The sequence below is a fragment of the Gasterosteus aculeatus genome, chromosome 15 (assembly GCF_964276395.1).
Source record: "Gasterosteus aculeatus chromosome 15, fGasAcu3.hap1.1, whole genome shotgun sequence".
Classification (NCBI taxonomy): Eukaryota; Metazoa; Chordata; class Actinopteri; order Perciformes; family Gasterosteidae; genus Gasterosteus; species Gasterosteus aculeatus.
The window spans coordinates 6515603-6538321 of record NC_135703.1 but is presented as its reverse complement, the minus strand read 5'-3'; the positions used below and the strand labels follow the sequence as shown (position 1 = coordinate 6538321).

Genomic DNA, 22719 nt, shown 5'->3' with positions numbered 1-22719 from the left:
ACATACGTGAAGAGTTGCAGTGTCGCAGCCTGGCTCTCAGACTGCAACACAACAGGGAGACAAACGAGCGAGCTAAGAGGAATCAATTTATTGTTAGAAAAGGCAATCAAACAATGAAACGTGGAGGTATCAGTGGGGCGTGTGCATTTATGAGTGAGCACAAAACAACAGCGCCGGTGTCATGCCAGACCCAAGCCCCTTCTCCCCGAGGCCCCCCGGTGCCAAATGCAGAATGTATTAAAGGCGGGGCAACCTCGGCTCAGGTGTGGCTCCAATCGGCACCTGCAACAGACTAAAAACCACAGGGACCCAAAGGACATGGGAGGAGGAGGGTCGTCACACTAGCCAACGCTAGCAACAAACCTCTTTACAAACTCAGGCTGTATTCAAATACACGTTTTTTCATTTAATTATTATCTTTTAAATAGTTGCTATTACAAGGTCGCTAAAAACGGTACGGTAAGCAATTCTGGGGAAATTTCTGCAAAAGGAAGAATGCACTAAATGAGTGAAATGTTTGACTATGTCTCTCATTGTGACCCTGTTTAAGCTGCAATGAATGGAGATGGAACACGGCGAAACAGAACACGTAGTGCCGTAGGGATCAGATGAATTCTCCCTTTATCTAAAAAGTAAATAGTATGTTTGCCAAGGGGTTAAATGGCATAATTAACTGTAAAATGCTTTAAACTGCAAAACGGAACGTTAGTGAGGACCTCCGCAGCCCGGATGAGCCCCGGAGGCCTCGGCAGCTCGTTCATTCGCAGCAGAAACGGATGCTGAGGCTGCGCTCATCGCTGCCTCCACTGCGCAGCCGCAGTTCTTCCAGGACGCGCAGAGCCCGCAGAGGGAGAGACAGCAACAACAAAAAAATGGCCCTCGATAATCTCATTTTCGGCCAGTGCGTCCTTTATTTTTTAGCTTTCGTGTTCGGTTTCATCGCCGTGGTGCCTCTGTCGGAAAACGCGGAGGACTTCGGGGGGAAATGCCTGCTGTTCACGCGCGGCATGTGGCAGAACGAGAACATCACGGTGTCGAAGCAGCGCTTCATCGTGGAGGAGTGGGGGACCGAGTCCTCCTGCAGCTTCATCACTTTCGTCGGGATCTCGTCCCTCGTTCTGTCCGCCGTGCAGGCGTGGAGGCTGCTGTTCTTTCTGTGCAAAGGACACGACGAGTGAGTGAGCGTTTTACCTGTGCGTGGTTTGTTTTGCCCTTACACAACTGCCGCAGCGCAAGAAGATGCGCAGGGCGCCGCGCAAACGGCTCTAACGCGTCAAATGTGCGAGGTGTTCTGGAAGAATCCGTCACATGTGCCATGCTATGCGGATAAAACTAATAAAAACAAACGAGTATGGTCACCGTCGTCCTCTAATACGAAGAGATTAGAGATGCACAGTGTTTGAAAAAACTAAATTATAATGTGACTCAAATGCAATAATTAAATTACATTAATACAAAGTTTTGTTCTCCACACTCGTTTGAAAATGATGCAGGGGTCCCGCAGTTTTGATCATTTTAAAAAACATGTTTTACCCGTCTGCAGCTCCATCTTCAACGCCTTCCTCAACCTGCTGATCAGCTCCGTGGTGGTGTTCACGGTCTTCCTGTCCAGCACCATCGTCAGTGTGGGTTTCAACATGTGGTGTGACTCCGTCACAGAGGGCGGGACGATGCCCAGCAGGTGAGAGGGAGCAGCACATGTCCCACACTTTTATTTTCATCTTACAGTCCCGAGGCGTTGCTTCATACCAGCGCGCGCGTGTGTGTGTGTGTGTGTGTGTGTGTGTGTCATATTTAAGCTGCGAGGACCTGCAGGACACTGATCTAGAACTCGGCCTGGACAACTCTGCTTTCTACGACCAGTTCGCCATAGCTCAGGTAGGTCAATATCCTTCAACAAGGTTACAACAAAATCCTGAACCTCAGTCATACAGTTTCTCACGGGGCACAATGATTGCCTTGTGTCCTTCAGTTTGGCCTTTGGGCCGCATGGCTCACCTGGCTCGGGATTTCAGTGATGGCCTTCCTGAAGGTCTACCACAACTACAGACAAGAAGACCTGCTGGACAGCCTCATCCACGAGAAGGACCTTCTACTCAGCCGCTCCTCACGACGTAACTCTGACCTCAAGACCGGCCCGATCTAGAAACCCGAGAAGCACACAAACACGCACACCCACTCGTACAGTCCTCTCGCCTGCCATGAAAAACACCGACGTTTGCCTCGGTATCAAATTGGCTTCTGCCCCTCGATCGTGGATAGAAACCAAAGGTTTTAGATTTGTTCTCCAAAGACAATTGATTTTTCCTCAAAAACACGGTCCCAATGGTTGGTAATCCTTAAGGAATCCTGATTTATTGAGTCCATTCATCCACTGTGCAAACCTCTCCAACTCACACAACCATAGTTCAGCTCCTACAGTATTAAAGCCTACTTAAGGGAAATGTATACCCATGCTTATGAATTTCTACACAGTATTAATAGCGTGGAGCGATTGGCTGAAGAATTCTTTGTGTAACATCTGCATGGACATAATGCATGACAAATTAATAGGGTGAGTTTTTTTTATATATAAAGGGATGTTATTTGGTTTTATACCCCATTAAGTGTGTTCCCAAGGAAGGGTTTTTTCTAGTAAGCTGCGCAGCTCTTGGTGAAGGGAGACTTCTAGCATGGTGGTTGCAGCGCGTTCACACTTCCATCAGCAGTTACAAAGAGTGTTTTATGAAAATGACAAATTGTAGTTAAGAACATTCATTTCTTTGGGGCAGATGATCCAAAAAATGCTTTTAGCAGTGTACGTGAGAACAACAAATCTTGTTTTGTGCCAAATACAAACTCAGGCTTCTCTTTCACACTTCATAAGCTACAAACCAATAGACGGTATTACTGTGAGTAGGAGCACATACAGACCTGCATGCACCTCTCCCGTTTACATGCACATCACACACTCACTTATTGCCAGAGATTACGGTGAATGAAGCATATCAGCTCCTTGACTTTGATAGGCAATGACAGTTTTATTCAAAACAACAGAAATCATAAAACGGTAGGAAGACCCTCCATAAAGGCACTTCTTACAAAGTGACCATAAATGTTTGGACAGCAGTGAGATGCAGCTTCTAAGCTAAAAGGGTGAATGCAGGACACGAGTTCACTGCATTGTTTTATTGCTAAGGACAATTTAGTTTGACAGTACCGAGAGGAGTGTGTTTCTTTCTTCCATACAGGCGCTTTTAGCCTTATATTGCTTTGACATTCAAACGCAAAAACCTCCAATCCAACGATTTCCTTTCGATTTCCCCAAAACCTGTTATATAAAGAACAATGTTTTACTCAAAACCATGTCATGTGTGTTATTGCTTGTAATGAGAGCTCTTTGACATGTGCCTCTCTGTGCCCATTGATGCCTATAATCCATTTGTGTGTTTTTTCTTTGTTGCTTCATTGATAAAGGGACTCATAAGATAACCTACAGAATCGGATTCTGTCATGTTTCTGTTTGGCTTCATATTAATGGCAATGAACTTGACAAAAAATGATATGTATCATTTTTGTCCAAAGCTTGATGAGCATTTGACATAATAGTTAAAACCTGAATAGTGCCGTTTTTAAATAGAAATGCAACAGGTAACAAAAAGTTAAAAAATTGAAAATAATTGAAAGTTTGATATTTTCTTAGATGCAGATATTCAGTATAGAAGAATAAATAACATTTAGGATCAAGGAAATCTGGTGGGATTCAAGTGGTTATAAAGAGGAACACTGTCATTAGTATCCATTCAGTTTGAGTATATTCTCTTAGATAAGGTGAGAAAATTCATAACATTGTGCTGCAGATCTTCTCCTTGTGGAGCAAAGAGTCAGCTGAAGACAGTCGTTTGTACAGAAGACCAGACGGCCTGCAGAAAACGAGGCGATTATTATCTGTTAAACATTCAACCTGGTGCTGAAGTGATGCAGCCCTGTACTTTCTATCCAACCGCTCACACATCTGTGCCTCCAATGATCACAGGGCCAATCGAACCCGCCTTCCAACTCCTCCACATTCGTTCATGTCCTTATTGTAGTGAACCATGTATACACATTCAGTTCTGTGTAACATCTAGTGTCCACACATGTATTGAAGCTAAATTAATTTATGCATTCAATGGAAACAGCCACCCACATACATACGATACACAGTGACATGAGAGATGGAATTGTTGTGGTGATTCACTGAGCCGTATTTGTGAGCATCAACATTGCAGATGTGCAAAATCATGGCTTAAATAAGGAGTGAAATGCCCACCACCTTAGCACTTTTTTTTTTACATAGCTACATATTTCTGGGATTAAACATTTTTCTCCTTTTTCACTACGAGGGTTCTTCAACGCCACAGGCCGCGTACTGAGCCTTGTCAAAAACAGGCAGAGGTGTCTGTGGGCCCTTGTAGGCTCCTTCAGAGAAAATAAAGTCGCCTCTAAAAAAACACGAAGGAAGGCTCCACGTCGCCCCCGCTGGTCTGTCTCGGTCACTGCATGGTCAGCCAAATCCAGCAGCCCCACAGAAGGCGTTTCATGTGCAGCAGGTAGACGGACAGAGCGTGCTCCAGCTCCTCGCACGCTCGCTGCGGCCGCCGCCGGTCTGTGCAGTACATGGCCACACCCAGGAATGACATCAGCAGGAAGAGGCAGGTTAAGAGGGCGAGGTGGGGGCGGGACTGAGTCGCCTCATAGGCTAAAAGAGAAAACCAAGGCAGTTTAAAAAAAAATGTTTTAAAAATGTTGGTTTATAAACACAAATTTCAATCGTAACATGCAAAAAGCAGAGACCTTGACAGGCAGGTTTGTCATGGGGAATTTGTGACTACGTCTATACACTAGTGGAGGCCTCGTCACACACACTGGTTTAATAAAAAGGGAGGTGAAAGGGAAATGCTCCATCATGAACGGCTGCCATCGAAGTCAATAAAAAGAAAAAAAAATCACCTAACAATAAACAATTAACCTAAATCCCTTGACTTATTACCCAAACACATTTAAATTCAACAGACTTAAAAATAAATATTCATTAATTTCCTTTTCTCATGCATATTAGTATAGTAAATCTGTCAGACAGACCTACCGCCTAAACATTCACAGTAAGGAGCGTCTGTGAAGCCGACAGAAAAGAGGCCAGTCAGTCAACAAGAGCTGATGTGCAGCAGCCACCACCCAGCTGCTGAGCCCTCAGCACTCATCCACTTACTATCGCTCTGGAACAGACTCTGTATGGAGCCTCATTTGCATGCATAATTAATTACAAAGAGTAAATCACTTTGCTGATGTTTGGAACTCCTGCAGCATTACATTGTTTTTAAATGGGACAGAATCCCGAAGGACAATAGTTTACAAGGTAATCTTAGGATGCTGTAAAGCATTTTTGTCCTTTCAGCGCAGGGTTCACACCGCTGTTACACATGCAAGCTGGGATGGCACACATTTCGAAGGATTTATTTCATTTTTAAATGATCTAATCAGGCAAACATGGACATGCTGCACAGAATGAGGGGGGATAGGAAGTCACTGCACAAGTTAGTTTAACTAACGCAGTGGTTCCCAGGGCCCCTTTTAAGGATATAAGGACATTGTAGAACACCCCCCCCCCAACAAGTTACTTCTTTGTTTTTAATTAATTGCATTATAATATATCATTTCTATTAAAATAAAAAAAATACATATAACTTTACAGTTTAATTATATTTTGTAAACATATTTTCAAGTAAGTTTACCTAAATTTTAAAATTGAAGTTGAAGTTTGGGAACAGTGAAAAACTTCCACATCTAACAGGATGTTTTTCAAACCAATTTTTTTGCTGTCTTTCTGATGCTGCGCGTCTCTCTCTCTCTCTCGCTATATGTCTCTCTCTCTCTCTCTCTCTCTCGCTATATCTCTCTCCCTCTACGGTCCCTCTACGGTCTCTCCCTCCCTCTCTGCCTCTTTGCTGCGCTCGTCCGCTTGTAACCTGAGCAGCTCTCATGCGCGTGGTTCCAACACAACGCAAGTCCTCATATCAGTTTTGCTTTCGTTTTTTTCTTTCTAGGGGGGGGTTGGTGATGAAGGCGCGAACCCCCAGTTTGGGAACACTGGCTCACGGCGTAAAAAGCGCCAGAAGCCAGCACCTTCTCTGCGGTGGCACTTGACACGTCTGTGACGGGTGACACGCTTTCCTAGTGTGTTTTTCTCACCGTGTACGGTGGTCTCCGGCTCCCTGAATCGAACCCTCCGCTCGCCTTTCCGCCTGTGGTGGGCTTCAGTGTCCGGCCCGTAGCTGGGACTCGGCCTCTTTAGAATGGAGGTGGGCGCTTTGCCGTTGGTCACCTGCATCAGACACGGCTGAGGATGACTATACACACACGACGTTCAAAAGGCCGCCGACAGAACAGCTCACGTCCAGAGTGGCGTTGCTGGAGATGATGTTGCTGTTGACGCTACCTTAGGTGTCGGTGCATCCTCCTGTTGGTGCTGGGTGTCCTTTCTGTGGCGAACCTCCGGGTCTTTCTCCCCCCCGTGGGAATGAGGAGTACAGCTGACGGCGTCTGTGACGGCCTCTTCGGCAGCAAAGCGCTTGGACAGCGCAGACACACACTGACCCAGGGAGTCTAGTGAGAGAACCATGACCTCACATGAGCGGTGATCTGGTGCGTCGGCATCACGCGGCCTGCTCTGAGACAACGAGGCTGAGCCAAACATACAAAGCTAAACATGCAAATGTATCTCGGAAGAGACGGCGGCGTTAACTCTGTCGGCACCGGTTGGAGTGGAGCTCACCGAGTTACAAGCAGTACGTTTTGGTTGAGCTTGACAGAGCTTCTTAAAAGAGAATACTTCCAATAAAAGGTTAAAGGTTAAATGTTTCCCACACCACTTCCGGTTCATAGTTTGGCTGTTGAATCAGTCATTGTTTGACTTAAACCATTGTTAAGTTAATCTATTACTGTTCTATGTTTAGTAACATAGAAACAAGTTACTATTGGGGAAAATACTTTCAGATTTAATGTAACCCTAACCAACACAAAGCCGATATATTATAGTATGTTAAGATCGATGTTAAGATATATTATACACACACACGCACACGTATGTTATTATGTTATAATCTCTGAGGGTCCCCACATACACATCAATTCCTCCATCACACAAACCCAAATAGTTTGTCCACGGGTGAAAGTGACCGATCCAGTTAACAGTCAATGATATCTGAGAGAAAGGGGCAGTGGCCTTTGTTGAGGCATCTTACTGTGGGTCAAAGGAGGATTTCTGTGTACAATACAAAATGAAAGGTCGCAAAAAATTTGCAGCGACCTTGATTCCTGATCCGCAACAACCGGTACAAACACTCGCTGACCCGCTGCGGCAAAAAGGTCCAACACAGTCTGAGGCGAACAATAAGGAGCTTTGTAAATCTCTGGCTTTGAACGCGCCACACTCGTGTCTTTCTGTGGCCGGCCCGGTTCAGCGCCGCTGCCTCCGATAGCTGACTCGACATCAAGGCTGGTTTGTGAGTATTGCTCTTTTTTTTTTTTTACCCCACAGCAGTTTTCACAAAAGCGCAGAGTTCACAGTGCTGCTCCATCTTACTGCAAGCCAAGCATTCATAGTGTACAACAGCCCTCAAACTGTCACCGAGGCGCCTTTCTCATTTGTTCTGCATGAAAAGCACTCGTGTCCGACACGACTGCACGTGTTTATTAATTTAACATCTGTACAAATTGACGTGGTTATTTAAAGTCTTATTTAATGGCTTTAACCCACATCCCCACTGTGCTGTGCACCTCTGGAGCTTGTTCTCCAGATCAGCCCCACTATTCTGGCTTCGCCACGTCCTCTCGAGACAACGAGGTCTCCGCCCTCACGCGTCTGACTGAATGTCAAATCACAGTGAAGCGTGTTTACTGATTACATGCAGCGTGACAGTGTGGCGTTCGCTGTGCGCCAACAGTACCTGAATATTCAGTCTTGCCGATCTCAGCGTAGACAGTGGCCATAAGCTCCAGGCTTCTGGCTGTGATGGGGTGGTCATTACCGAAAGCCCTCTGGTGGATCTTTGCAGCCTGAGAGATTTAAAAGTTGACGAGAGTGTGGAAAACACGTATTCGTCCACAAATCTAGAAAGGAGGCAAGGAGAATGATGTACATACCTTACCGCTGTATTCCAAAGCGAGATGCGGCCTGAAAGAAAAAGGAAAAAATGGCGTCGTTAAATAAACACAAACGTGTCTTCTTTTATCTAAACACAGAGACAGAAGCAGCGTAGGGGCCCGTGATGCATTGAGAGGCCATCGCGTCTGTTTCAGCTGCAGGAGAAATCTAAACGCCGCGGATGGACACGGGGAGCAGAGCCGCAGGCGCATTAGGGAGGAAGTGGAAACCTTCCATTTCTACCAGCTCCGAGTGCCCCCTTTTCGTTCCTCCAGGGTGAATTACAGAGGGCATGGCGCTCACAGCTCGGGTTTACTGACTCGGGCCCTTCCGCCGCTCGTCTGCTGCTGAGTTCGATGATCGTGGTGTGATGACATGTTGAATCTGCCAGCCGCTCCGCTTCATGTCTGCGTCCGGAAAGTCAGCCAAGGACATTCATCACGCTGACACGCTCACGTGGGCCTTTGGATGTGGAGCGAGCTCTGTTTAGTGTGACAGATGTCGGCTTCGCCGTTCCAAACCCGCGCTCCCCTTCAATTAGTAATGGACAAGTGTCGGTTTGCACTGCTTTAGAACATCTTTATCAGGGGACACCTGATCGGCGAAGACATGAAAGCCCAAAGGACTTCTCACAACATTTGGCAAAAGACTATTAGCATTTAAACTTCCTGTCGAATAGAAGGAAGGACTGAAGCTAACGGCACGTCAAGAACCTCCACCTTTTCCCCCCTTTTTAGATACCAAATCAAATTCTTGTTTTTGCTCCCCAATTTAAACCAGTTGTTGTTATTGATCCAAAAACCAAAGCGCAATCACTACTCTCCTATTTAAGTTTGACTTCTGTATCCTGCTTGCGTCGACAAAGCTCTGTGACCTGCGCTCGGTTCAGCGGACCTTCGCCCTCCGTAACCCTCTCTGGCAATCAGGTTAAATGGCCTCATCCCAACAAGGACAACAGAGGCACAGAAAATAGGCGCATGCTGCGGCCTAACAAAGTGCCGCTGCAACAGGAGACAGCAGATCCAGTTAAAGTATTCCTTCTCTAACACTCACGCTAAGTGTGGTGTCTCTTTTCTTTCACATCTACAAAGAAATTCAACTCTAGCTAAAAATACTTGAAGCCGGAGTTCATCGAGTTCAGAATGTTTCCATTCCAGACTAATTTGTGTACGTGCAGCGGGACCTGGATAAACACACTTATTTACGCTTTTGTCAATGACAGATGTATATGTATAGACGTGACAAATAACTACGACGTTTGACTAAAAGCGAAGATAAAAGTGATGAATTACTTAAGGTGAGTTTCACACAAATTTACCGTAGCAGGCCGAATGTTCAATCATGTCATCTTGTAGTAAATTATTATCTCAATCTGAGATGAAGCTAAACTCGAGAATGAGAATGTATTTTCCTGAGCAGCTGCTTTTCTAATAAGCCTGATAAATGATGATGATGATGAAATGATGTATATTAACATACATATACACACAAACGGACACACAAATGCCATCAAATTGAACTGTAAATTCACTGCTGACGAGCCCCGAGAGCCCTAAAATTCCCAGAACATGTAGCGCCTCATTAATTCCACCACGACAGCAGCTACAGGAGACACAGCTCTACCTACTGTTTGCTCATGATGCAGAGCTGGGCCAGCCGCTCGAGGTGCTGTGCCTGGGAGGCCTGCTCCGAAAGCTCCTCTGGAGTCGTCCATCCCGCGGAGCCCAGCGGAGCCTCCTCCTGAGGCCCTGTTACACAAACGCAGGGCATGGAATCACAGTCGGTCTTCCAGAAATCCACTCTGTCTTTCCCCCCCAGCTCGTCCGTCCGTCCCTCTTGCCTCGCTGTCCTCTGATCTCTTTACCTCTGTAGTTTCAAAAAAGTAAAGCCCAATAATCCCAGAGGTATCTGGCTGCGTATTTCTGCTGTGGACTTTAAGCCTGAACAGCAGAGTGGAGGCAAATGAGGACTGGGAGACAAGAGAGCAGAGATAAGGGCAGGAGAGAGCGGATAAGGGAGTCAAACAACAGACTCACCACGCCCACACTGTAACACTGAGACACACGCAGGCACACGGTGACACACCACAAACATACAGGCCGAAGTGTACACACATCAAACACGCACACGCTTGCAATGATGCTGGTGGTAATTATTTTTTCTCGTCATCCATGCAAGAGCAAATAAATCATCCCAGGTGATATGTTTTCCAGGTTAAGTCATTTGTTTGCATTAAAAACACACACAATGACAATGATGTGAGCTCTCTGTGGGGAAATACTGAGGACGGTGCATTTGAGACACAGAGCTCGGGAAGCTGCAGCTATCGTTCCAGCTCGGGGCGCAAGTCGAGCATTCAATCCAAGTGAGTGCTGGATCAGCGGCTCGCAGTATTCTATAAGCGACACATAGCTCCTAATGAGAAAGTGCCAAAGTGTGGCCATTCGTCTTCTCCCCTGTCTGTCCCCGTTGTCCTCCGCGGTGCCCACGCTACGCTGCGTTGCGTGGCTGCCTCAGCGGCAGACGCAGGAGGAGGAGGCAGACGTCTGGAGCAGCAGCAGCAGGTGATGAATGGGCAACCTCGCAGCGAACGCCTGCTTCAACCTCCAGCCGGTGTGTCCCGTGAACAAAGATGGACTTGGAATAGGTTTTTTCTCGGGTGTTACAGACACACATTGTGTTGTGGTAATTAGTTTGTAGATGCAGGTTGTGCATAAACCATTTTGGAGAGCTGCCCACTACGAGCTCAGCGGGGCTTTGCTAACAGCTACAAGATTAGATAGAAAGTTTATTCATTTCGCGAAGGGAAGTGAGCTCAAAGACACATTCATTTTACATCCATTTTTAAACCACATTCCACTTGTACATAATTATTTATGTAACAGCATCTGATTTGCAATGACTTAAATACTAGCTTATGCACTTAGAGTGTATCCCAAGATGTATTCTTCCATATCTTAATGTTCTTAATGTCAAAGGTACTTGCCTGCGCTCCCATGCAGAGTGGTGAGCTCGATCAAGGCCACCTCGTAGAACATCTTCTCAGCCTGGATGAATTGGAGGGCCTTCTCATCTGTTTATAGGTGAAGGATCACTCTCTGGTCAACAGGATTACTCAGTTTTTGAAGTCAAAAACAGCCTTTGTTTTAACCCCCCCCCCCTCCCCCCCCTCCTGAAGAACCCCACCAGGCAAAGTGGATTGTTTGATCTTGACTTGGTTTTGCAAATACGGATCTCCCCCTCTAGTGTCTGTAACTTCTTATGAGCTGTAATATACAGTTTGTGGTGTTTGCTCAGCATTTCAACATGTTTCAAATACACAGCAAAGCTGTGTAGTTTATCAGATCACACACTATTGTGTCAAATCATATTCCTGATGCCTTTTGATGCCTTTTGTGTTTTGTACAGAATCTGTTTGGCTAAGCTGAATGTTTTCAAGATAGTCCTTTTAAATAGCAGACTAAAAATAGAATCTCTTCACTTTGTTAGAAGCATTCCTCTGAAAGTCCATCCCACTGTAAAATGACACCATTGATGCTTGTCAGGTGTATTTAAAGACCAATGGGATGAAGAATGCTTAAAATAAACACAGCCCTGCCGGTCTTAACAGCACAGCACCAATGTGAATAACACTACAAATGTCAGTTTAGGTGTTTCCCTTTTTACTGTATTACAATTATTTGGTTTTATAAAGAGGTTGGAAAGATGGACAATACGTTTTCAGCCAACAATGGAACTGAAAACAGCTATTTTCCATGACATTTTTATCTGGGCCACAATTTCAGTGGTTGAGCAGAAAAACCAGACGCTGTGCAGTAAAAATCCTATTTACATAGGATCCTGCAAGTAATACAAGTAAAGGAGTGTTATGAAAGATTAGAAGATAGAACATACTACTTCAGATGGGCTCCAGAAAATATGATGGATGGGAAAGGCTGGATGTTGAAAAGCTATTCTTGGATGAACATCTGAATAATTTACTGTAAAGTACAGTAAAAGACGACACGAGAGGTCATGTCATGAAAACCCAGCATTTTCAATGAGGAAGTGCTGAGATAAGCCTACTGTTGCCTACCACACATGTGTTGTTTTGGAACATTTTTAAGCTTTATGCTTTATACCTTCCCCAGTTGCTGGGAGTCACCTGGCAGCAGGCGATCCGGTGAGTGTGTTGTGGACCATCTGGGAGGGAGGATTACGCAGCCATCATCAAAGGTCAGTCTACTACTTGGGTCGGCTATTTTTAGCCTGGCTGAACCACGGCAACACCGCAACAGGAACCTCACACAGTCCTTTCCAGGGAACTTGTGCCTCACTAGAAACAAACATGGACACACACAACTCCTCCTGAACTGGTGGTTGGATCTGCTTTGGAAAAGCTTCTGTGCAAAACACAAAAGGCACCAAAAAGGCATCAGGAATATGATTTGACACAATAGTGTGTAATCTGATGAAGTACACAGTTTTGCTGTGTATTTGAAACATGTTGAAATGCCGAGCAAAAAACCCTGTTTATTTGACCGTTACGTCAACCTGGGTCAGTATACTCAGGGTCAGTATATACCAAGAAAAGCGTATTAGTGAACACTAAGCAGCCAAAAGGGTGTTTGGCTTTGGACAAAGGTCCCTTGTAGGTACTGCCAGCTCTGATATTAGTATATATCCGACTAGGTATATTCAGCTTTGTTTCCCATTGTGGATTGTGGTTCGACCCCACAGAAAATATGTGAGGAAAACATCAAGTAAGCCTTTGTGTGAAACCCAAAGTTCCCATACTCTCTTCCAGTTTGAGTACACTGACCCTTCACCTTCCTCCCCGGAGAACCATTGCAAAAACTACAACAGCCCTGCTTCAGCTGCTACGATGCTCATGAGAACTGTGAAGATAGAAGAAGCTATTAGTTCTTCTCATTTTGAGGACTTATTCCTTCCAACACTGCACACACTGATATTATTAATGACGGCACCATTTGGTGCAATTCTTACTGTATTATAGAATGTCTAATAGCTGGTGATATTTGACTAAATAACAAATAATTAAAAACATTTTAAATATTGTTTTTGACCTACCAAACAATGTGCGATGTAATTACATTTTGCTGACTGTAATCTCACACTGAAAGTAAAACGATGTCCCAAAGTAAGTAACTAAACCATACATAAAGGGACACAGTTCAACATGACAAGACACCATTAGTATTGATGACGTAATGTAATCAAGTGATGTATGTAAAACAATTCAACCCCCTCTTGACAAATGCCCCTCTTGAGTAAATACCCCTGGATGCTGAGAAGTGGCCCGCTAATGGCCAATGGTGAAGTGAAGCCAAACGACAGTAAGGGGTACAGCTTTGCTGAGCTACATAATCTGAGCCGGCAATTTAAGTGTTGGTGTGTCTCAGTAACGGCGAGAAGAGCCACAGAGGTAATATATCCTGCAATGTAACACCTTTCCATTATCTCTTTGTCCTACACTCCTGTAGTTTATAGAAGCAGGGAAGTGGGGGACGAACGGGCTCGTCGGTGCAGATACAGGTTAATTAATGCTCTTCCACTCTGTTGTGCGGAGATAAGAGCGTGCAAATCCTCTTAGGAGACAGACACACAGCCTGAGCTGCACACTAAACGTAGAGCATTCTGGAACAAATGTGTTATGGCCTCGCCCACAGACCTCCGCTCACCCCCCCCCGGCTTACACCTCTTTCTATAAAGGGTCCACTTTCTTCATTGTGCAGGAATTTGCCGCACCTTCAACCGCAGACCATCACGTTCCCTCACAGATGGAGACGGCTGGTGCTAAAGTTAGCCTGCATGCTAACGCTGACACTTCTGAGGGGACGGGGAAAAGTTAAAGCGTTAGATGTGAGATGGGTCCTGAAGCTTTCCCTGAGTTAGTAAAGGATACAATTTTTCTCAGTGATGAAGAGTTCTGCAATCTGTAAATCACAGACAAGGGACATGGTTAATAACGAAACAGTCAATTAGCAAGATCCTTCCCGTCTGTGTGCGTGCATCCTGTCATGTGCTGCCATAACAACCCTGCTCTTCTTGCAGCCCCATTGGTCCGGTGAACATTGTCCAACGCGTTCCAAAGTTCCTGTTTGGAGGCTTTGTTTTGACACCAGGGACATTCTTTCAGGCATTACTAAACAGAATTAAAATTCTTGCCTTCTCTTTGTAGGAGAGCCTTGAAAAGGACCCCAGTATGTAACCTGCTCAGACTTTGGCCCGGCTACACAGTATTATTAGCAACTCATGGCCCCCACACACCAATGGGACGGACCTTAATTGGATCCTGGAGTATTATAACAATGTGACCAGTCTAATAAGACTATACGAGTTATGCATCCGATACCTCACTTGGTAGCAGGCCCACTACCAGTCTTACTCACACTGAAATGATCTTACAGTGTCAAACACATGATGGACTGCACTGTCAAATTTGACATTGGTGTCGATGATACCAAGGTTGAATGTGTCCTGTGTTATGTGAATAGTATGATACTCAAGAAGTAGTGATGCAAATGTTTCAAGGCAGCTGTGCAAATGCATGAAACAGTAGATTTTGTGGATGCATGTAATGAACATGCATGTTGGCATGTGGGTGAACAACAGAGAAAGGTTATGCCGTGCCTGTGTGTGTGTGTGTGTTTGTGTGTGTGTCTGTGCCCAGTCTTCTGACTCACCTGGTGAAGGCAGTTGGGCAAATAGGTGAAGCTCTGCACGTGGGTCAGTCCCAACAGGCAGCTGAGGAAGCAGTGGAGGGCGGCCTGATACTCGCCCTGCTGCTGGAGCTGCTGTCCCAGCTCAAACAGGCCCTCCCTCCCCCTGTTCAGCATCCCAGTCCCAGCCAGAGCCAGCGCTGCCTCCCATCAGAGCTTCACCGGCCGACGTTCCTCTCTTCGCCCCCCTCCACTGAAGCACCACAGGTAGACGGCCACACACACAGTGAGAGATTGTGAGAAACGCAGCCGCTCACATGGACACAGACAGAGAGGAGCCGGGAGGAGTGAGCAGCACAGCTTCCGCTCAGTGTCGTCTGAGCACTGGAAGTCAAGGACAGGTGGTAAGAAGCAGGCTAGAGGGAGCTCCGGCGACTCACATAGAAACGATCCATTCCCCTCCCTCCTCCCAGGCTGCACCAGGAAAGGAGGACGGAGGAAGTCAAGGGAGTGTTTGCTGCGTGAGTGGCAGAGCTGTTGTCCAATCCCTGCTCTGCTCATGTACAGTCGGTCTGCCAGCGTGTGTAACAAACCGGATTTCTCTCCAGTCCTCCAAATTGGAAATAGTAGGTGTTATTGATAAAAACCAGACGGCGTGAGCACATGTCCTTTTGATGTATTTCTAAATGTGGTGTATAGTAAGATTTACATTTTATCCAGTTTGACCTAATTTCCCCAGCTACTTTGCATTCGCATAGCAGAACACAATGTACATGCAGAGTACAGTGTGCAAGAGCCTTACTGCCCCTCTTATGATTTATAAATGAGAAGTGCAGAAGTGAAGTTTGCGCCAACAAGCAAAAGCGTTACGTGAGGTTGTTTCACACTCTATATGCTCCAAAGCACACCGGATGGATGATGCAAACACGGGGTCGTTAGGAACAGACACAGTCTGAGGGGGGAAAAAGCACTCCTCTCTATCCAAACAAGGTCGACTCATATTTATTCAAAAGGAGTGCCTCCTCTGGATGTGTGTTCACTTCCTTTCACACTCAGCTAATCAACATTGATGGGAGGCAAATCTTTGCCCAGGGAGAGAGAGAGAGAGAGAGGAGGAGATAGGAGGGTGGCACACGACCGCCGGATGATCCAAAGGATCATGAATGAGTGTCGGCTTTAAGAGCAGCACTCCTGCCAACCATCGCTCCGTTTGGACACCAGCATAGTGGCTGGAGGAAGTACGTGGGGGACACACAAAGCGAATGGGCAGAGTCGGTCTCCATTAGTGTCCGATGCACATGGCTAAAATGGTATTTTAATGGTTGTGAATGGCAGTGGAAGGAGCAGGGAGCATTAAACTTGCACTGGCAGGTCAGACTCAGGGAACTGCTAACAGTGCTCATTTTGGACCAAGAGCAACTTGAACAGCGGAGGGACTTGATTATGCTGACTTGGGGTCGCTTTATGCCCTCCGCCTGGGAAAACAGACAGGAAATTGTGTTCGCTTCTCACCGATGTCGAAGTGGGGTGCAGAGAGGAAGTGAGCAAAGCTTTGGACGTGACTGAGTCAGAAGGCCGCAGGCTGACTCTCAGTGCTCGGTCCTAATTGATAAAGAGAAGGTTTCGTCTCCTCATTACAGGCCAGTTAAGCTGAACAGAAGTACAGCAGCCGAGAAGAGGCGGCACGGGATGATCTCGTCGCCATGTTAACAACGTTTGACAACAACCATGCACCAGGAAATCCAGGAGTGACACTTTGACGCTGACATAGTGCTCCGTCGTTACGTTGATACGATGACAATACAGCATGTAGTACGTCACATACAAGTCATTGTGCTTGTTATTTTGGGCTGGTTATGTAAGTATATAGTTACTTTGAGATAAATTGAAGGTGGAATCTCCCATGGGATTTATTTTAGGACATCTGTGATTGATTTTAAAATCTGTCGGTGACCTTTTCAAGATTTCCCTGTAAAACGTTCTGAAAAATGAACATTTATTAAATTAGTAAAATATGTATGTTTTTGTACACTATATAAAACAGTAGTGCATACAAGCACTCATGCATATTGACAATACGACCAGTCATACACATGATACAATATATCAAAGGTATCTACTGTCTACAGCACCTGCTACAAAATATTAGCACCAAGCCCACTTTGAACTATTGTATTTAATAGCATATTTTACAATGTTTTGATACTGTTTGGAAAGTCTCTGTAATAGTGCACACTGGCAACCACTTTGCATATAAGGAATTGGAGAACTGTTCAGCAGTAGTGAAGATCTACATTTTACCAACTGGCCTCTGCTTTTCTTACACATTGATATGACATTGTTTCTGGAAATATTGACCAATTTGTCTTGGTGGCACCTCAAAGCTGGAATTAATTGGCTTACATTGTGTTCCAACCACCATTTCCTTCATGGACTGATAGTCATTTAGACAAAGATATTGACTGATGTTCGCTATTCTGCAGCGCAAGAATGGAAACCTACCTGTAATTGGAATATTGACTGCTTGTCTTACAGAGTTGGTGGACAAATACATCAGTGTGATCAGTAAACACTCTTCACAGTACTCGATTCCCAGGGAATCCGAACCACCACACTAATGCAAATGAATGGTCAGCAGGCCATAAAACAGAATGAAGAGAACAATGAAACAGTGACTTAACAGATATAAATGATCAGCAGGTCGTTGCAAAGCGGTCAATCTCAATATATTCTATTTGTGTTAATGCTTTGTTTAATACAAACCCACAGTACATATTTAGCTGGTGTATAGATATCACAATATATTCACCCATAAAAGTGACGTTTTGTTTTGTTCTGAAAATCTCTTACTTTGGATATTTGCATGTTGCTCTCACTCTCCTTCTGACTCGCCATGAGGTCATCAATCAATCTTAGATTATTTCATAAAACCATTTGTTACAACAACACATTTCGCATTGTCCAGCAGGTTTACAGCAGAACATCGCCTCTCTTGTGCCCTTGTGTCATTTCACGGCACTGCGCATGGGCCTACATCAGCATATACTATTTATATGTCCTGAAATGTGCACATGCAGCCACTCTATGCATTGTCTTTTCAAAGCCTGGAGGCCTCTGGTATGGTATATTTTATTTCAAATGAGTGACAGCAGCTACCTCCCTTGCTATTGTATATTGTGAGTCAAAAAGTTTAAAAAAGCACCACTGTTACAGACATGAAACCTTGCATTCTGGCTATGATATACATATATTTCCTACTCTGGATGTTAGAGTATCTGGTCTCTTGGCCAACTGTTTAAAACCCTCAACTTCACATCATCCAAGATGCAGGCTCTGGCAGTTTAATAGTCTTGGACCCAACACCACCAGCTACTGAAAGGGAGTTTATGACCTCCATGTAATCAGCAGTAAATGCTGCCACCATCTGTCTCTTTTCACTCAATTATTTGACCCACTGACTTTTACTGACAAACACTATTCAGCTAAACAGCAACGCAAATCCCCCAGATAAGATATTTACACTCCCATACAACATCTCACAGTATGATTTCTTTTTGGTCAGTTCTCACACCAACAGTGTGAACAGAAAAGATCCTGTACAATTTCAGCTTTATAACTCGAATCCTCATCTACGGATTCATTGTAAAAGAGTCATGCATTATACTACATGCTGAGCATGCCTGTGAACACTGTGAATCAAGACATTTGTTTACAGTAAAGGGTTTATAATGATTCATCACAGAATGTTAAAATCAAGCCATTGAGAATTGTTGACTAAAGTGAATTCCTCAAACAGCACAGCAGCTTTGCTGGGCTCATTTTCTTTTGCACCACTCTTGCACATCCTAGTGGACAAATCGGGAAGGTAAAACAGTGGCCCAAACTGTGCATTTCTGTATTTCAAACCACCCAGTCCTACTCATCCTCTGATACTCCTGAAACCATAACATTTACCCTCGAAAGCTCCCTTCCAATCGTCTACCCAGCTAACGGTACACTCATGTAAAGCTTTTACGATATAAATGTCTTATCCACGCAGCGTCTACATACAGGAGGTTGCCGTGCCAAAAGGCATCAGACAAAAGGTTTTTTTCTCCCGAGCAAAAGGTGACCTGGTTCATTTCTGCGATTCCACCAGGAATATGCCACCTGTCAATAAGGCTGGAGTGTCAACACGACACCTGCAGCCTCATCGGCATTGGTGCTGATCATCATTTCATCCCTTTTCTTCACCTTTCTTCACAAATATGCAGGTGTGAGCCACTCCATCAGAGTAGTTACATGTGGCGCCCCCCCCTCAAGGTGTCCGAGTGGAAAAATAATGATGAGATCCAGGCGGTTTTCAAAACAACAGCAAAGCCCAGTGATTCATGAGCCGAACACAAGCAGGCGTCCTCCGCTGGCAGTGACCAGACAGGCAAATGTGTAAAGATAAATCTGACGTGAAATAAAGGTAGTCGGTTTTAAGGCAGGGATGTCTTCAGTTTTAGTCAGTAGGAGTCTAACCTGAGCTGCAGAGAACCACGTAACAGCCACAGCAGAGCTACGGTGTGTTAATACACCCGGAAAATGTTAATAATCACATCATTTTGAATGGCAATTGCTAAATTCAGAAATTTACATTACATCGGGGGTGAATTGCAGCGGGAATTAAGTGCAAACAAACCCTGGGTGGAATCAGAATAAAGATATTTTTAAGTCAAAATCTTGTTTCTAAAATATTAATGTTCACGTTTTATTTCACTTAGCTGAAGCTAATTTCTGTTAGTTTTAAACGGAGCTATAGCTTTTTTCCCCCAATAACAACATGAGGTTGACAACATTCTTCAGGAAAATGTTTCAACAGCTGTTGGAGTGATAGATGGAGCGCAATGCAATATGACACACACATATTCCCGTTCCCCTCAGGATAATTTATAATAACTTCCCGGAATTATTCCAAACCAGCAAGGTGGTTTATGACTCCGAAACTGATGACATCCCTGCCAGCCTCAACTGTAGTTTGTATAGTGTTTATGTGCAAATATCAGAATAACACGTATATAACACATGGGGAAATATTGTACTATCAGCACGTTAGCTTTTGGTAAAGTGAGCATGTTAGAATACTGATTTATTTGGTAATTTGGTGCATAAAAGAACACACCACAGCCTCATATAACTGCTGCCTTTGAAATGATCTGTTCAAATATATTGAAATATCTAATATGTGCATTCTCATTTGCAACCTCTTTTGTCTTTGCCGTGAGAGCTTTCCTTACACAGCTCAGGGACTTCTGCATGCTCCTAATCCGAAAACTGAAGCACTTTGCAGAGCCCGTTTCATGTTCCCTCTCATTACATGCTGGTAAAATGGTAATTTATTGGATATTACTGTTCGTCAGAGTAGCATATTCCAGTCGAGCAAAACTACCAGGCAAAACAGCAGATATCAACTCCTGCTTTTTAATGTAACGCTGAGGCAACTTTGATCTTTGATGTGATCTGGTTCCCCTTGCGTGTAAGAAAACTCTCACATGTTTACAGGAAGAAATTAAACCACTTAGTTGTACATTTCGGAATCGTCCTCTACGTTGTCTTCGAGTGGTCCTCCCGGTTCTCTGTAACCTCTGTGCTAAGAAAAAAACAGATGTTACACTGTATGAAACCTTTAGTGCAGTGTGCTCCAAGAAAAGAGCACAGGGTGTTTCAATGTCCCTTTTCTTTACACTGACTATTAGTCAAGCCCAAGCCCTCACTTTTTATCTGTTTAGCTTGTTTGCCGTGATCCTGCTCTCAGAGAATTGTACAGTTTAGTTACCAACCTCTGCCTCCACTGTATATAAATAAAAACTCATCTGCACAGGCCACAGAATTGCACCTGAGCGATTTTCTTCTCTCGCACAGGTTTGAAGGGACGGCGCGGATGAAATTAAAGGTCAAGCGTTGTCTCCTTTCCTGTTCAGTGACCTGCAGAATGACCGCGACTGTGTGATGCCGCGGCCGCCTCGGCAGTCCGTACCACGGTCGATCAACCACTGATAGAGGCTTTCGGAGGCGCACACGCACACACACACTGCTCACTGTGTGATGACTCAATGGGTGTGAGGCTTGTTGTAAAAAGGGAGAATGTCCGGCAGGGACGAGCCACACACAGTAAATGTTTATGTGTCATTATTCCTCCCCCAAGAAAGGCACTTCTACTCTCAAATTCCCTTTTTATTATGGTCCATTTAAAACAAGGATAATAGGCTTTTAAATTTAATTGATTGGAAAGTTTGGTAGTTTAATTTTTTTTGTGGTGAACTGGTGCTACTGTACACACTTAATCCCGGGAATCTCCAATCGTTTTACATGCAAGCGGTTTAGAGAGAGTCGGGGAAATTGGCTCATCGCTCAATAGAGCTGTGGAATTTCTGCTGATGACATTTCCATTAACAACAGGACATAATATGTTTATAGATTCCTGTTTGCTTGGCTCTTTAATTTCTCTCCCTGCAACACCGTTTCTAACAGCTGCGTGGGCGTGATGATGGGGGAGGACTTTATAGATTGTCCATGCAGTGGATCTATAGGCAGTAAATTGTGCTGACAAAGCATGTTTCAGGTGGAAAACTACATCAAATGTTGACTTATAGAACACGCTCAATTAAGACGGTACAATGAGATTGGAATGTCCGTTTCTCTAAATGGACCTCAGGAAGTAAAGTGTTGTATACAGTGAAACTTTACTCTTGTACCCAATGTTTTCAGAAGGTAATGGTTTTATTTTACCATATGGATTTTCTAAATCAAAGGGGGGACAAGAAGAAAAAAACACTAATGTGCTGCTGCAGCAGTTGTCAGACTTCCTGTTGCCCCGGTTTCAGCTGTTCTGGTGTTAACAGGCAACTCCTGGCACATGATGTCCATTAATTGTCTGTAAATTAGATCCAATTCTGTATGAGCGGGTCTGCTTATTGGGTGTGATTGGGTTTGAGAGGCCATGATGATGTATTTCCTCCACAGCAAGGAGATGTTGGCATTTTCTATGCAAGAAAATATGTTTGTCCATTTTGTGGCATCAGGATTATACGCAAAACTTAAAAAAGTTAAAGTTACCAGTAAAGATACAATTTAAATTGAATTTGCTCTTATTTCTACAAAAAAGAAAACCCCAACAAAAAGAAGCTCCCTGTATGTTTTTTTTAAAAACAAAAATTCTAACAGAAAGGACACTATGTAAGTAGAGGTCTCGCACTTCAATATAAATACAATCTTTATCCGTAGAAATGACAAATTTGAGATAAGCGCTTAAGATGCACGTGCAGCTGGTGTTCTTAAGTCTTTTTAGGCAAGTCTTTGTTACAATAGAGAACAGAACACCTGTGAAGCCACATCTGCCCTACGATGTTTACGCACTAAGAATCGCATTGGTCACCCGAAGCGAAGAGCTACTGCACCATGAACTGTTTATTTACGAAGTCATCAACCTCTGGACAATCTCATCATTGGAAATAAACAACCAGGGTCACGTCCTTCACTGGTGAAATATGTCAACTTGACTGTGAAGCACAGCATGAATAAAACATCCTGGGGCAGAGACATCAAACTCAAATATTAGGTGCACACCCTCACGCACGCTTGTGCAAGTATTTGGCAAGATGCAGCCCCGGTCAAACCCATTCCCAATCCATGTTAAAACAGTCAAATGAGAAGCTTGTGCTGACATTTCAGTGCACCTAATTAACAGAATCCATCTGGGATGGCAGCGTTGACATAATTTGGTTTTCCTTTAAGAGAGAAGGAGCTGCTTTTTTTAATGAGCTTGACATCAAAGAAATTATTATACACAAACTAGAAAATGCATTTCCTGCTGAAAATGCGTTGGAATGCAAAAAGCTGAAAGCTGAAATGAACTTTTTAAAATAGCTG

The 22719-nt window shown here is 44.4% G+C and overlaps 2 protein-coding genes and 1 long non-coding RNA gene across 3 annotated transcripts; 1 reads left to right on the top strand and 2 right to left on the bottom strand.

The window, feature by feature from the left end:
* Positions 1-73: 73 nt before the first annotated feature.
* On the bottom strand, positions 74-1637 carry LOC144388431 (uncharacterized). The gene is made up of 2 exons (XR_013452815.1): positions 1534-1637; positions 74-1154 (listed from the first exon to the last, which is right to left on the bottom strand). It is a non-coding gene; the product is annotated as an uncharacterized LOC144388431 (long non-coding RNA).
* Positions 715-3480, top strand: tmem179ab (transmembrane protein 179a, genome duplicate B). The gene is given in 6 exon segments (XM_040198803.2): positions 715-771; positions 773-864; positions 866-1174; positions 1544-1681; positions 1800-1878; positions 1973-3480. Coding segments are annotated over 6 exon segments (834 nt in total). The 5' UTR covers positions 715-729; the 3' UTR covers positions 2147-3480.
* On the bottom strand, positions 3001-15330 carry c15h14orf180 (chromosome 15 C14orf180 homolog). The gene is made up of 9 exons (XM_040198802.2): positions 14851-15330; positions 14070-14100; positions 11151-11237; positions 9792-9912; positions 8164-8194; positions 7968-8076; positions 6458-6624; positions 6211-6343; positions 3001-4720 (listed from the first exon to the last, which is right to left on the bottom strand). The coding sequence occupies exons 1-9, from the start codon at positions 15001-15003 to the stop codon at positions 4515-4517; spliced, it is 1038 nt and encodes a 345-aa protein (XP_040054736.1). The 5' UTR covers positions 15004-15330; the 3' UTR covers positions 3001-4514.
* Positions 15331-22719: the final 7389 nt, after the last annotated feature.